The sequence below is a fragment of the Oncorhynchus nerka genome, linkage group LG27 (assembly GCF_034236695.1).
Source record: "Oncorhynchus nerka isolate Pitt River linkage group LG27, Oner_Uvic_2.0, whole genome shotgun sequence".
Lineage (NCBI taxonomy): Eukaryota > Metazoa > Chordata > Actinopteri > Salmoniformes > Salmonidae > Oncorhynchus > Oncorhynchus nerka.
In genome coordinates this window covers 68489306-68506111 of record NC_088422.1, presented here as the reverse complement: position 1 = coordinate 68506111, position 16806 = coordinate 68489306, and the positions used below count along the sequence as shown (strand labels likewise).

The window sequence follows — 16806 nt, the reverse complement described above, 5'->3', positions numbered from 1 at the left end:
CTACAGGAGAGACAGTGAACCTGTGCCTGCTGAGACTGACTGTTAGTGACGCATTTTCCCTGCTCTCATTAAATGCTTCAAGGTTTGTTTACATACCTTACTCCATTTTTTTTCAATTTATTGCAAGTATTTGAAGTATTCAAAGTAAATATTTACCTTACTGTCATTCTGAGTCAATTGCTATTTTAATGAGATAAGATGCTCTGCCAGTGCGTTTGAGGCCTGCAGGTCTGTCTGTGTGGTGTGAGTGATGTGATTGGCTGATTGAGCCAGAGGTATCAGATGAAGACCATGCAGTGTTACTACTTCTTGTTCCTGTCATGCCTCAACCCACATTTTACACAACTTCTTTGAAAACCAATGAGCTCTGACCAAACACATTAGTTGTCCATTCCTCAAGTGCTTTGACCTCAACCGTTACAGTAAGATGCTGACTAAACTGTCCAAAGTGGATGCCAGTGCTATCGGTGCTGGACGCATCTTATCTGTGTATGTGGTAAACATTCTGCAGCTGTTTTATGTCATATCTCCTACTTGACAGACACATGACTCAAATACATGACTGACCTTAATTGGAGTATTTGCACTAATAGGGAGCCTATTTGTTTTTGTGTGCGTGCAGCCGCTGTGCAGAGCACCTATTCTCCCTCTCTCCCCCTCCAAGCTGTTGCAGGTTTGAAAGTGGACATTGCACAAGGCATGGCCAGGCGAGCAGAGCCCTGCTGTGGAAAAAGGGGTAAAAATGCATCCTGGCATCTCAACCATTTCCTATGAGAGAGACTTATGGGCCCCATGACAGTACTCACAAAACACTGTCAGAATGTCATTCACCCATGTGCTCCTTCACCTGCTGGGGGTTGTTGGGCGTAGGAGAAAAGTTGTAGGGCCATTCATTCTAGATTAGTATATGTTCAGATGTACTCTGGGCTGACCAATGCTTTGATGCTATTGGCCAGATGGGCCATAACCAATGTTCTGTCAAAGCTGAGGGCGCACAGCTCACAACGGCCTTCCGTGCAGGAGAAATATAAGCCCGCACAGAGAAGCACGAGATTGAACTTCATTCAACTTTCTACAGTTTCCCATTTAGTTAACACTATCAATGTTTCGCTCTACTGCGGCAATTGTGATCGAATCAATATTAGTCACTTTCAATGTAATATACTGAAACGAAGCAAACAATACAAGATTTAGTATGCTAAATGAACTGTGTAAGAGATTTTCTTGTAGGCAGAGTGCATTGGAGTAGGATTCTATTGCATTGACAGGCATGACTCGGGCCCATATTCTACACAGACTGGTGAACCATAACCAGTCAGAGCTGCAGTAGGTCTATATGCAAAACAAACCTCCAAATGAGGTTGGACGCCGTACAACACTCCTTCCGTGGCCTCCAACTGCTCTTAAATGCAAGTAAAACTAATGCATGCTATTCAATCGATCTCTGCCCGCACCCGTCTGGCCGACTAGCATCACTACTCTGGATGGTTTTGACATAGAATATGTGGAAAACTATAAATGCCTAGGTGTCTGGCTAGACTGTAAACTCTCCTTCCAGACTCGCATTAAGCATCTCCAATCCAAAATTAAATCTAGAATCGGGTTCCTATTTTGCAACAAAGACTCCTTCCCTCATGCTGCCAAACATACCCTTGTAAATCTGAGTATCCTATCGATCCTTGACTTCGGCGATGTCATTTACAAAATAGCCTCCAACACTCTTCTCAGCAAATTGGATGCAGTCTATCACAGTGCCATCCGTTTTGTCACCAAAGCCCCATATATTACCCACCACTGCGACCTGTATGCTCTCGTTGGCTGGTCCTCGCTACATATTCGTTGCCAAACCCACTGGTTCCAGGTCATCTATAAGTCTTTGCTAGGTAAAGCTCTGCCTTCTCAGCTCACTGGTCACCATAGCAACACTCACCTGTAACATGCGCTCCAGCAGGTATATTTCACTACTGGTCATCCTCAAAGCCAAATCCTCCTTTTGCTGCCTTTCCTTCCAGTTCTCTGCTGCCAATGACTGGAACGAATTGCAAAAATCACTGAAGTTGTAGACTTCTATCTCCCTAACTAACTTTAAGCGTCAGCTGTCAGAGCAGCTCACCGATCGCTGCAGCTGTACACAGCCCATCTATAAATAGCCCATCCAACAAACTACCTACCTCATCCCCATATTTGTCTTTGTTTTTCTGCTCTTTTGCTCACGAGTATTTCTTCTTGCACATCCTCATCTGCACGTACAGTTGAAGTCGGAAGTTTACATACACCCTAGCCAAGTACATCTAAACTTAGTTTTTCACAATTCCTGACATTTAATCCTAGTAAACATTCCCTGTCAGTTAGGTCTGTTAGGGTCACCACTTTATTTTAAGAATGTGAAATGTCAGAATAATAGCAGAGAGAAGGATTTATTTCAGCTTGTATTTATTTCATCACATTCCCAGTGGGTCAGAAGTTTACATACACTGAATTAGTATTTGGTAGCATTGCCTTTTAAATTGTTTTTACTTGGGTCAAACATTTTGGGTAGCCTTCCACAAGCTTCCCACAATAAGTTGGGTGCATTTTGGCCCATTCCTCCTGACAGAGCTGGTGTAACTGAGTCAGGTTTGTAGGCCTCCTTGCTCTCACATGCTTTTTCAGTTGTGCCCACAAATGTTCTATAGGTTTGAGGTCAGGGCTTTGTGATGTACTCCAATGCCTTGACTTCGTTGTCCCCTTGTGCTTGGTGTCATAGTCTATATGGAAGACCCATTTGCGACCAAGCTTTAACTTCCTGACTGATGTCTTGAGATGTTGATTTAATATATCCACATAATTTCTCTCCTCAAGATGCCATCTATTTTGTGAAGTGCACCAGTCCCTCCTGCAGCAAAGCACCCCCACAACATGATGCTGCCACCCCCCGTGCTTCACGGTTGGGATGGTGTTCTTCTGCTTGCAAGCTCCCCTTTTTCCTCCAAACATAAGGATGGTCATTATGGGGAAACAATTATTTTTTTGTTTCATCAGACCAGAGGACATTTCTCCAAAAAGTACGCTCTTTGTCCCCATGTGCAGTTGCAAACCGTAGATTTTTTTATGACGATTTTGGAGCAGTGGCTTCTTCCTTGTTGAGCGGCCTTTCAAGTTATGTCAATATAGGACTTGTTTACTGTGGAAATGGATACTTTTGTACCTGTTTCCTCCAGCATCTTCACAATGTCCTTTGCTATTGTTCTGGGATTGATTTGCACTTTTCGCACAAAAGTAAATTAATCTCTAGGAGAACACCTTGTCTTTCCTGTGCGGTATGACGGCTTACCTGGTCCCATGGTGTTGTACAGATGACTGTGGTACCTTCAGGCGTTTGGAAATTGCTCCCAAGGATGAACCAGACTTGTGGAGGTCTACAACAAAAACATCTGAGGTCTTCGCTGATTTTTTTGAAATTTTCCCACAATGTCAAGCAAAGCGGCACAGTCAACTTAATGCATGTAAACTTCTGACCCACTGAAATTGTGATACAGTGAATTATATCTGTATGTAAACTTCCGACTTCAACTGTATATCACTCCAGTGTAAATGACTAAATTGTAATTACTTCGCCACTATTGGCCTATTTATTGCCTTACCTCCTTACTTCATTTAAACACACCGTATACAGATTTTTCTATTGTGTTATTGACTGTACATTTCTTTATCCTATGTGTAACTGTTGTTTTTGTCGCATTGCTTTGCCTTATCTTGGCCAGGTTGCAGTTGTAAATGAGAACTTGTTCTCAACTGGTCTACCTGGTTAAATAAAGGTGAAATAAAAAATTCAATTTTCATATTGAACATTCACTTTGACCTGGACTGTATTTAGATTACAGTATGAGCGGTCACTAGATGCGCTTGTTTTGAGATCAAAGTGAGAGCTGCATGTAGCCACGTGTGCATATTTCTTCATTTTCTTTGCTCGTTAGGGGGTTATTATCCCAGTTATAGCTCGGTTGTAGTCAACGATGGGGGAGTGATTGCTTCCAACGAGAACAAAAGGTGTGCATTTCTAGGTATCTTTGAAAAGCGAGTCAGGTAAAGAGATTTTATATCTTAAAGGAGCAGTGTTGTATTTTGTGACGGTCTTGAATAAACTTAAGTAGCCAATAGGCAGAACCTAGCATAATTTGTCTGATTCTCTGTAATAATGAATTTTATTTTGTAAAGTGGTTTTTTACATCAAACACAACATTTTGTGTGGCGCAGCAGTCTAAGGCACTACATCTCAGTGCTTGAGGCGTCACTACAGACAACCTCGTTCGAATTCACAACCGGCCGTGATTGGGAGTCCCCTAGGGCGACTCACAAATGACCCAGCATCGTCCGGGTTTGGCCTGTGTAGGCTGTCATTGTAAATAATAATTTGTTCTTAACTGACTTGCCTAGTTAAAGATTAAATATTTTTAAATGTAAGTCACCTCGTCGGAAGGACAAGTGAATAAACAGGTTAATGCCAAGCTTAATGGAATGTAGGCATTGAACACCACACATTGGCTGCTACTGTAGGCTGAATGATAGAACAGCTATTTCCATGTTAAAATGTTATTGGATGTGTTTTTCTCCATTGTTTTTGATAGTAGACCACTCTGGTAGGCCTACATTATGATCAAGTAGCCACAGTAGCCTACTTGGCCACTGTTAAAACTCTAACTTAAAGCGTGTACAGCCTCAGTGTTGCATAGAATTTTCACAACTTCCAAGTTTGTGCTCAGCAGACCTGAAATTTGCTCAGTGCACAATGGAGGGAACCTTGGCTTACAACCCCATTCAGACTAGGGTGTGAGAGTCAGGGAACCTGCTTGCGCTCTCCCCATTTGGTTTGGATCAAAAGCAACAGCTACTCTTCCTGGTGTCCACATGAAACATGACATAGTACAAAACATTATTAGTCAAGGACTAAACTACATACATTTAAAATGCCACACATAGCCTACATGCATTATTTATACTAAAGTATGTGGACAGCCTTTCAAATTAGTGGCTTTGGCTATTTCAGCTACACCTGTTGCTGACAGGTGTGCAAAATTGAGCACACGGCCATGCAATCTCCATAGTAAACATTGGTAGTAGAATGGCTTGTACTGAGGAGCTCATAGATTTTCAACATGGCATGTTCATAAGATGCCACCTTTCCAACAAGTCAGTTTGTCAAATTTCTGCCCTGTTAGATTTGCCCCTGTCAACTGTAAGTGCTGTTATTGTGAAGTGGAAACGTCTAGGAGCAACAACGGCTCAGCCATGAAGTGGTAGGCCACACAAGCTCACAGAACCGGACCACCGACTGCTGAAGTGTGTAGCGTGTAAAAATCGTCTGTCCGGTTCCAACACTCACTAACGAGTTCCAAACTGCCTCTGAAAGCAATGTCAGCTTCATGAAATGGGTTTCCATGGCCTAGCAGCCACACACAAGCCTAAGGTCACCATGCGCAATGCCATTGGATGCGTTCTATGGAGTGATGAATCAGGCTTCACCATCTGGCAGTTTGACGGACAAATCTAGGTTTGGCGGATGCCAGGAGAACGCTATCTGCCCCAATGTATAGTGCCAACTGTAAAGTAGTCATGGCTCTATTTAATACGTCCGAACAGTGTGCCAACTGCTTGAACAGACAGTTCAGTACCTTCAACACATCAATACCTCGCACAAAGACCAAAAGTGATGCAGTCAATCTCTCCTCAGCTTTGAGCCAGGCGAGATTGACACACGTTACTGACACTTTCTCTCCATGTACATCTAAGTGCCATACTTGCTGCTTTGTTCTGGACCAACTGCAATTTACAGTGCCTTGCAAAAGTATTCATCCCCCTTGGCGTTTTTCCTATTTTGTTGCATTACAATCGGTAATTTAAATTGATTTTTATTTGGATTTCATGTCATGGACATACACAAAATAGTCCAAATTCAAACAAATTCTAAAAAATTCTAATTTTTTATTTTTTTCTAAAAGTGGTGCGTGCATATGTATTCAACCCCTTTGCTATGAAGCCCCAAAATAAGATCTGGTGCAACCAATTACCTTCAGAAGTCACATAATGAGTTAGATTGCACACAGGTGGACTTTAAGTGTCACATGATCTGTCACATGCTCTCAATATATATACACTTGTTCTGAAATGCCCCAGAGTCTGCAACACGACCAAGCAAGGGGCACCACCAAGCAAGTGACACCATGAAGACCAAGAAGCTCTCCAAACAGGTCAGGGACAGAGTTGTGGAGAAGTACAGATCAGGGTTGGGTTATAGAAAAAAAATCTAACTTTGAACATCCCACGGAGCACCATTTTAAATCCAATATTTAAAAAATGAAAAATATGGCACCATAACAAACCTGCCAAGAGAGGGCCGCCCACCAAAACTCACGGACCAGGCAAGGGGAGGGCATTAAACAAAGAGACCAAAGATAACGCTGAAGGAGCTCTACAGCGGATATTGGAGTATATGTCCATAGGACTACTTTAAGCCGTACACTCCACAGAGCTGGGCTTTACGGAAGAGTGGCCATGAAGAGCCATTACTTAAAGAAAAAAATAAGCAAACACGTTTGGTGTTTGCCAAAAGGCATGTGGGAGACTCTCCAAACATATGGAAGAAGGTACTCTGGTCAGATGAGACTCAAATTTAGCTTTTTGGACATCAAGAAAAGCGCTATGTCTGACACAAACCCAACACCTCTCATCACCCCGAGAATACCATCCCCCAGTAAAGCATGGTGGTGGCAGCATCATAATGGGGGAATGTTTTTCATCGGCAGGGACTGGGAACTGGTCATAATTGAAGGAATGATGGATGGTGCTAAATACAGGGAAATTCTTGAGGGAAGCCTGTTTCATCTTCCAGAGATTTGAGACTGGGACAGAGGTTCACCTTCCAGCAGGACAATAACCCTAAGAATACTGCTAAAGCAACACTTGAGTGGTTTAAGGGGAAACATTTAAATGTCTTGGAATGGCCTAGTCAAAGCCCAACCTCAATCCAATTGAGAATCTGTGGTATGACTTAATGATTGCAGTACACCAGCGGAACCCATCCAACTTGAAGGAGCTGGAGAAGTTTTGCCTTGAAGAATGGGCAAAAATCCCAATGGCTAGATGTGCCAAGCTCATAGACATACCCCAAGAGACTTGCAGCTGTAATTTCTGAAAAAGGTGGCTCTACAAAGTATTGACTTTAGGGGGGTGAATAGTTATGCACGCTCAAGTTTTCATTTTTTTTGGTCTTATTTCTTGTTTGTTTCACAATCAAAAATATTTTGCATCTTCAAAGTGGTGGGCATGTTGTGTAAATCAAATGATACAAACCACAAAAAAATCTATTTTAATTCCAGGTTGTTGGGCAATAAAATAGGAAAAATGCCAGGGGGTGAATACTTTTGCAAGCCACTCCCTCTTTGCAGTACATGACCACACAGCTGGGCTGTAGTCCAGGTGCGACAACTAGAGCCTGTAAGACCCGTCTGGCCGACTGAGATGCCAAGAAGGCAGAGCATTGCCCTATCATGGACAGAGCCCTTCCCATTTGAATAACCATTGAGCCTATATGTTTTGACAATAAAGCTTGCTATCCAGGGTTACACCCAGCAGTTTAGTCTCCTCAATCAAGGTTTAGCAGATTATTCGGTTTTAGAGATATTTTGCACTCATGGCTTTGCTTTGCTAAAGAGAGCAGTGTCCACAACATCACATGATATTGCATGAATGGGAATCTTTCTTCACCCTCCTCTCTACTAGGATGTACTGCTGTGTGTTTGACAGTCTCACACAGGGTCTCACACAGGGTCTCCAGCCTATCTCCCTCCAGGACCTGAACAGTAACTTGGTTAACGTTTAATTTAGAGTCCCCCACTTCTCCTGCTCTCCTTTTAATATCCTCTGTGAGAAGAGGAGTGGGTTCTTGCTGTGAAAAGCTCTCGCTCTGCTCTGCTTGGTTGTAGATCGGTCATGTCTCTGGACCTGTTGGACAGGCTAACATAACGACTGCACTGGGAAGTTCTCACGAGCATCGTTATCATGTACAGATAAAGCCATTCCCCTTGGATGTCAGCCAGCAGGACCAGGTTAACATAGCCAGGGAACACCGTACAGGCCAGGAAGTGAAGTGATTTTATTCCATGCTTCTGACATTCAATTTGATTAGTGTACCAAAGTTTGTAGTATATGTGTCTGTGTGCACGGCTGTGCTCAGTATTGTGCTTGTTTGTCAATGAGTCAGCTTATGAGTGAGTATGGCTCGTGCTCTATGGTTTCTGACCCAGTGAGTATGAATAATACCACAGCACAGCAGCCTCATAAAAGCCTCCTCCAGCTCCCCTTCTATGCTTTTAAATGTCTGTCTCAGTCGGATGGTTCCTGGAAAGCGCTGAGGGAGAGGTGTCTGGAGTCTGCAGGAAGCTGCTCTCTGCTCACTTCCTGTCATGGGGCCATGTTAAACGTGCCGGTCCAGGGTCTTTGTTTGCTGAGTATAGGCCTACGTGTTTATCAGGGGCAAAACATCATGAGTCATCTGTGAACCACAGCCTTGAGAGAGAATGAAAGAGACGGAGAAAAGAGGGGAGATGGTTTCCTCCTTCCTAAGCGGAGCTGCAGGGGAGCACGTTGCTCTCCTCACCCTTCTGTACACAGATGCGCTTAAGCACATACATTTTATACACGTGCGCCCCACCCCTGCACACTTGCATGTGCTCGTATGCGCTGGGCTCTGCGGCGACTGCAGTGTCCCGAATCATAAACAGCAGCCTTCCTCTGTCTCAATGTAAACCGGCATGTGCCGCTGGTGAACCAGGGATAACTCCAAGCACATGCAATAGAGCCTACATAGATCAGCAGATCAGGGTCTCCCTCACGCCTTGCCGCCTTTCAGTTATTCAGCCTCACTGTAGTTGGCGTCTATACTTTCAGTATGGCTTGCTGTGACCTATTGGCCTAGGAAGTTCTGAACTACAGTAAATCATGGCGCCAACCTGGAAAGCTGCTTCTAAGACCTCATGTCTTCCCTAAACTTGGCACTTGAAGAACATCACTTTCCCTCTTCTGTCAGATTACAGCGCGGCCCTGTTTGTAGATGATACTGAGGTTGCCTAAAGTAAACGGGATTGTGCCAGAATGACATATGAATATGTACACTGGGTCTGTTTTTTTACAGATAGCAGAGCACGGCTTGGTCTTATGACACTTCTTCATGCTCTGAATCAATGCTTCTGCCTTTTGATGTTGACAAGCTCGACTCAAGGCGTTACAGTACAGTGTTTTGGAAAGATAAATTAGAACGATGCTTTATGAAATGTTAGCCCAGACTTGGCTACTCTGACCTTGTGGTCTTTTTGTCTGAATAACGACGTCTCTGTTAATTGTTTCCATTTTTCTGCCCTTGCACTTCTGCTCCTGGGGTTATTTGGAGAGTTTTTGCTGGGTTCTTTGAACCTCTGTGACCTGCAGCATTGTCAGGGATGCCGGTAAACAAAGATTTGGTGGCTCTCCAAACTGGAGCGTTCAACCGCAACCCAAAATAAGTGAAAACCAACTGCAAGGGGAAAACAAAGTGTATCGCTTCGTTCATGGGGGGCTTTCATGTTGAGCTGAAGACCGTGTGTTTTGCATTTGTCTCCTCTCTATACATTCCTCAGTTTTTTGGGAAGGTATGAGGGAATGGGGGATTTATTCAAAAGCATTCCTGTCACAATCCTTTTACCCCCCTCTCCTGCCAAAATGAGAGGCTCTGATTGTGTGTGTGAGGTGGTGTGCGTCTTTGTGAAAATGCTAAGTTTGTCGAATGCGTGCTTGGTTATGAAGTGTGTGTTTGTATGTGTATGAAAGATGGGTTGTGAATGCAGATGTGTTTAGTGTGTGTGTTTGTGATTTACGACGTATCCTGCCCTTGGGGTCCCTGTGAGGGTTATGAGACACAGCACCAGATCAGGATCAGCTCTGCTGTTTTGACATGGACTTAAATCAAGTTTCCGGCGACCATTCTCATTTTCCCAGTTGAACAAATAAATCCCACAAAGCTCATGGATATAAGTACCAATTTCCTGTGTGTGGAGCTCTTTTGGGTCCAAATTGGGTCCTTTTCAGATTTTCTCCTTTCCAATCCAGTCTCTCTGTTTTCAATATGAGCCATTTTATTTTGGCCCTTAAGTCCCCAGTTCTACTGGATGTATTGTACTATCTGCCGGAATGCCGTGCTTATCTCTAATGCTCTATTGAATACAACTTATTTTATTTCAAATAGACCCAGTACAGATGCATTCTGTGAGTGGTATAAAAATGGGAGAAGAAATTGTCAGCTGCGCTCTAGCTGTTAAAAAAAAAAAAAGTCAGTTTTTTGGGGGAATCATCATGGTGCTTGACTAATGGATGTTGCATTTTAAAGCCAAGACAATTTGTGATTTTATGCAACAAAATCTCATGGTTTTATTCAATGCGTTTGTAGATGTTGATCCCGGAAACTCTGGGATGTAATCTGGAGCAGGAATGCACAACATGAAATGACCAACAAATTAAATTACTTCAATTATTATTAGTTGTTTGCAAAAATGACATCAGGTTTTGCTCGTACGTAATGTGTTTTATGAGAGGTGCGCTGCCCAGACCTTATTGAACCATAGTGATATAACAGGTGTACTTGGAGGCCCGACCTGCTTCTGTAACATTATCATGCTGTGTCCTGACCTCCCCTCTCCCCTGTTGTGTGACCCACAGGACTGCTCCAGCTCTGAAGAGTACACGGTCGCTTCCGCCCTGCTGCCCCTGACGACAGCCTTTTACCGGGTGAGTGACTGACTGGGAGATTCCATTCCACAGAGCTCTTCTCCTCTCTCACACAGACAGAGCGGATAGAGAGTCAGCCAGCAGGTCCTTTTGATTATATTGCTCAATCAAGGGCAGGACGGCCTGGCATTCACTGCAAGCTGGCCGTCCTAATGGAGGGTGTTTATAACGGGGGGCAATAATAGGGGGTGGGGTGTGATTACCCAGCTGTCCTGGCGCTGGTCCTGTTCTGAAGGTTGCCTCTGGTGCATGCAGCATGCTCTGACCTCATGTCAGGAGCTGTGTTCCAGGCAGGACAAGAGACTTCCCAGGCCTCTGACCATGCAGCTCTGGGACAGGGGAGTGTCCCGCTGGTCTCAGACGAGCCACATTAGGATAAAGAGGGTGAGAACTGTACTTCACACCAAATCCCAGAGGGCTGCTGTGGTTTGTGGTTTCCAACCTCCCGTTATCAAACTTGGTTGCTGCGGCGCGCACCACAAATATGTCCCCACCTCTCTGCTGTTGCTACGGCGACAGACACAACTGTGGGCTGTTGCCCTGCATTGGGTACAGACCGTAAGAGACAGAATTTCGACCTCGCCCACTCTCTGCCATTGTATGACACTGTTTTTACAGGACAGGCTGATGTAACGCTCTGTGATAAGCCTGCTCTCTCTGTTTCCCAGCCAGGTTAACCATTCTATCAGACCAGTGGCATTGGAAATGTACACATATAGTCAATTATCTAACTAAAACCAAGGGAATTGTCTCTGTTTGTTGATACAGGTGTACAGTGTGACCTGCTATGTAATGGGGGTGAGAGCAGAGTTGTCTCTGTACACAACCTGAGTAAAGTGGTCACAGAGCCCACTACACCACATTGTCCATAGTTTGGTTTGTTGCTGTAACGGAGTTACAATGTCTCTCTGTGACTGTCAAGTTGTCAACACAACACGGTGACCCTATGCTCCAGCTTTCTGCCTCTTCATTAAGGCATCTGAAAGCCAATGCCCAAACGCATTGGATTTTCTGTCGTTTCTTTTCCTATTTCCCCATTTTACGTAACCATACAATCTGATTAAAGGATTACGTTAAAGGACTTTTATCACCAGATTTTCAGAAAGCGACACGAATCCTGAGAGGCATCGCATTCTCAACGGAGCAGTTTCTGGCATGGGAGGAATGAGAAGGAATGATATCGTGAGCTCCAGAACGCAACAGATTTCTCCCAGATTTCCAAAGGAATGGCATTAACTGTAGAGTCCAGCGTGTGGTCACGCAAATGGCGAAAGGCAAGAGCACAGGAATCCACCACGGTCCATATTGTGTAATCTCTTGTGTGATGAAAAAACGCCATGGAAAAGCTGGAAAAACAACATATCCCAAAAAAACAGAGCACCTTGTGATGGTTCACAACGTTCCACAGAGATTCTCGGGATAATCTCAGCATCGCACGATAGTCAATTACATGCTTTTGCAAAATGTCTGTTGGCCTGCTTTACTCTACCCCCCCCCCCCCCCATCCTGCCACATTTCCCCAAAGTCTTTCACTTTACCACACTGACTGTTATGGGGCTGTTCAAAGCATGCTTGGCAGCAGATGAAGGAGCCAGTGGAGTGTTGGGTTTATGCCACGCTGTAGTAGAGGACCATGACCGTCTACTGTAGGACACTGCTGAGAGAACCATTTGTAGAATCGTTGGTTGAGAGAAAGGGAACAGAAGGAGTGTATGCTCTCTGTACCCAGGTGACAATTGTGACAAAAAGGTGACAAAAAAGCTAAATGAAATGTCCAATATTCTTTCAGTGGTACATGTGTTGTGTTACAAAGCCAAAAAGAGAGAATTTCAACCAGAACCGTTTGTTTCTTTGCCATGGAATGGTTTTGACACGGGTCTTATGGTCAAGATTATTTGCGTACCTTTTCATGGAAGATTAGCTCTGATTTCATTCATCATGTTGCACATGTTGCACATCTGCGTCCAAGTACTCCTAACCTCCTAACTTCAGTACTAAACTGCTAAGCCCTCCAACCTTACTACAACAGCACCCTGCCCTCAAGTTAAGACAACCTGCTGTCGGTGGATCCCATTTAGATTTCCTAGAAGGTGAAGCTGATCTGACAGGTGTCTACCTGTGGGTCATGCCAGGTTAGGGAGAACCTGTAATACAATGGTAGTTCAAACTGGGCCAGAGGTATCCCCGGAAAGGCATTTGGACAGCGGAATTCACACACACACACACACACACACACACTGTCTGTAATCTCCATGGAAAGACGTAGTTAATCAGTGCTCAAGGGGCTTTGAGTGATTAGGCTACTTTTTTTTTACACCTTTTACGTAACCACAGTAGTCCAGGCTTGCCTCGTGAATTTGCTGCACAGTTTCATTATAAACAAGTTCTTATTTTGAGTTTCTCATGTAGATGACTTTACAAGAGCAGGCCTATTGCTTTCCTTAAAAGGTGTAATTCCATCTGTGTAAGTAGTGAATTGTACATATTATACCGTCTTGCAGTGGCAAGGCGGGATCAACACAATACATGCCGTACGGTAGCACGTGCCATTGACGACAATCGCCTTGCTGGTTACTGTATCGTTGTTGTTTTTTACTCCAGCCAGTCCTCATGCCCAGCCCCCAGGAGTATAAATCACCTTATCGGGTAGTTGTACATTCCCTCAGCCCCTCTCAACGAGGTCAGTTGGCTTAAGGCCCTTTCCTATTAAAACCGCTGCTTCACCTGTAACTGTTATCCATCACTCCTCATTGACATCTTCCACAGAGCCTCTCAATCCGTCAACCTCTGCTGCCCGCAGTAACTACAATGAGACATGGGGATCGGGTCTGGAAGAAATTTGGTCAGGGCTTCACATCCGGGGTTTTTTCACCACAGTATGTAATGTCTTCAATCACTACAATGCCCCCATCGGAAGGCTGCCCCCAGAAACGCACTCTAAATTAAAATGACCCTTTTACAGTATAATATTTATAGTAAATCCCCTAAGTCTTATGGTAGAGTGACAATTCATGAAAGCCTTATGAGGTTTTTCTCAACTTAATCTGATGAATATGGACTGTCCTGTCACGGTGGTCTTCTTTCTCTTCGCTTTAGCCTGGCTAGTCTGTAGCCTGGCTAGTCTGTTCCCTCCCCAGTGGACTGTCTTCAGCCCACAGTGCTGCTGCCTAACCTCTCCTCACTACAGAATGTGGGAAGCCTCCCAGCAATGTGCCCGCTCCCACAGAGTGTTTGTGCGAGAGACATTGTGTGTGTTTTGGTTTGTGTTTTGGGCAAATGTTCAAACTGAAGAGCCGCCTTTCGTTGACCTATATTCTATATTCTGCCCCTTCCTTCCCTTGGTCTGTCTGGCAGGCTGCACAGTGAAGTCTGCGAAACTAACCACTCTTGGAACAACATATGTTACTTACTTTAGAGGGCTATATGTCTGGTGATGTCATCATAATGCAGCCAACCGGTTGAACTGTGTTTGACATGAGCTTTTGGGTTAAACTGGGTTGGCGTGCTCTCTTGGGCTCAGTAAGTAGTTTACCTAAACTGCATGCAACCTTTGTACAGGCCATATCTCAGTTAGCAGTCACGGGTTGTTGAATTGTTCTGTATAAATGTTTCTGAATTCCTAGGAAATATACATACTCCTGATTAAACCGCATCTTACTACAAGCGTCAGGACTGTTATTGTGCCCTTTTTAATAAACTCACCTGTTTATCATGTTTTTATTCTTGCAATTGAATGTAGACCAAGAGTAGAGATCTGCCTACCTCTTGGCTCTTTGAGGTTTCATTTCAATTGGATGCACCGCGGCAGCAGCCCAAACATGATTCTGGACTCAACACAGAAAACCATTGGACTCTTTAAATCATTTCTGCCCCAGTTTATGCGTGGAGGGATTGGAAGGTTTTGGCTGTCAAGCTGTTTTACGTTTGGTCCTGGGGAGAGCAGATGATTTACGTCGTGACCTTTGTGTCCCTGTGAGACGTCTGGAGCTGGACTCGTCTCTGTTTACTCTGCATCGTAGACCATTTATGTTAACAGTACATCCCGCGTGAATACGTACGGCATGATGGACTTGTTTGTTCCACGCTTTTCCACATGTCTCCTCTGTTTGTTTGACTCGGACATCTGTGTAAATACATGGTTTGGATGGCAACGTCTTCAGTGCTACAGAATGCAAATAACTCCAATGACACAATAGGGATTAATGGGGAATAAATCTATAAAGCTTGATTGGTCCAAGTCGGATTATTTTCTTTCCCCAGTGTCTCTGTCACAAAGGACTTCTAAAGGCATGTCTATTTTTATACCCCTGGACGCCAACTGATTTCCTCCAAAACAGCCATTACAGCCACAATTTTGTTGCCCAAGGCTGGTCACGGATCAAACACGGCACTTTTCCTCCAGTGTCCAGATAAGTACAGGTCAACCATCAGAGCTATGAGACATCATATCTCCCTTTTTAGAGCTGATGAACACACCCTGAGCTGTCTCTCTGTATACGTCTCTCTCCCTCTCACTGTCTATCTAGCTATATGGGCAATACTGTATTATTGAAGAGTTACCACCTTTTCCTTCAAGTCGTGTAATAAACCCGAACATCATCATCCAGGGATCCCCTATCCAGACCTTGACATCTTATTCGGTCTCTGGGCTCTCTCTGAGCTCTCTCTCTGGGCTCTGTCTATCTCTCTCTCTGTCTGTCTCTCTGCTTGTTTTCCTGCATTCCTCTCCTGCATTTGGCAAGTGGAGCTTTCATATGGGTCTCTTTTGAGGGTCGTCTACCTCCATCCCTCCATCTGTCTTCTCTTGTCCCTCTGCACTGTGTATTAGGTTCTGACTGCAGCCTAGACCCTGATTCCCCTCTGCTATCAGAGCAGGGAGAGCCAACCGGCCGTGGTCAACCTGACCTCCAGCCAACTGAGCAGGCTGTGTGTTTAACAGGAGAGGACACACACACCTCCACTCAATGTGCTGCAAGACCCCCACACCATATGACATGAGAGCATGATGACTAATATTGTAAATATTGTTCTCTGGTGCAGGTCCCCAGAATAACAGCTGCATTAAAGCGTCTACTGTTTTTGTTTTTCATATTGGTCACTGTTCCATGAATGGCCACGGTTCATTCATTTCCATCCTTTAACACTGTACATTTAGTCTAGACTCGTTAATCCAATCAGGTAATCTGTAAATCTATTAGCGCCACAGTTTGTGGCCGTGTCAGATTTGTCTCTGTCGATAGAGGGTTGTTAGACCAGCTCCCTGCTCTCCCTGCTCCCTGTAAATGGCTGAGTACTAGCATAAGACATGGCCTTCCTGTGAAAATGTAATGTGTATAAAACGTTCCCGGGGGAAATGAAACTATCCGTACGAGCTTTGACATTGGCGTCATCCCCCATACTTCTTTAACGATATAAAGCTGCGCTCTGACTGCTTACATTTGGAGGTGAATTATGTCTTTATGACAGTGGTTTGGAGAGGAGGCTTAGTAGTGGATTTATCATTTACATCAGAGGGATACTACTCAAGGTGTAGGGCTGTCCTGAGCAGGGAGGGAGCCGAGCAGGCGGTCTACTGCAGCCCTCCAACGGCCTTCAAACCTCTCTGGAGAGGAGAGATGAGATACACAGGCCAACGTATACTGGAATCACTTCCAGCCCCAGTCTCACCTTTGATCTTCCGCACACGACTCTCTCACTCCCCCAGGGCTCTGTGCTCGGACCCCTGCCCTCGGGTAAGCCACGGCAAGGTGCCGGGACTGTAGCCATTTTAGTTCTGCAGCCTCTGGTAACTACGGTAGCCCCACTGCCGCTGGTCATTCAGGGAGAAACCAAGGCAATAATGAACAGCGCCGTGTTGTATTGTGTCAGGCTCCGAAGGAAGAAATCAGAAGCTAATCTAATAAGAAGCTTGAGCGTCTCTCAAGGAAGACACATGGCCTTCAGACTCTGCCAGGGGGGAGGAGGGGAACATAGAGGTGGGTGTGAGGATGTTAATGTATTACGTGTCGGCAC

At 44.6% G+C, this 16806-nt stretch overlaps 1 protein-coding gene across 1 annotated transcript in view; it reads left to right on the top strand.

The window, feature by feature from the left end:
• LOC115112205 (myotubularin-related protein 13-like) overlaps positions 1–16806 on the top strand; it is a 168004-nt gene that overhangs the window by 115649 nt on the left and 35549 nt on the right. The window contains exon 17 of the mRNA XM_029639079.2: positions 10726–10794. Coding sequence (XP_029494939.2) covers positions 10726–10794 — 69 coding nt within the window. The remainder of the gene's footprint in view (positions 1–10725; positions 10795–16806) is intronic.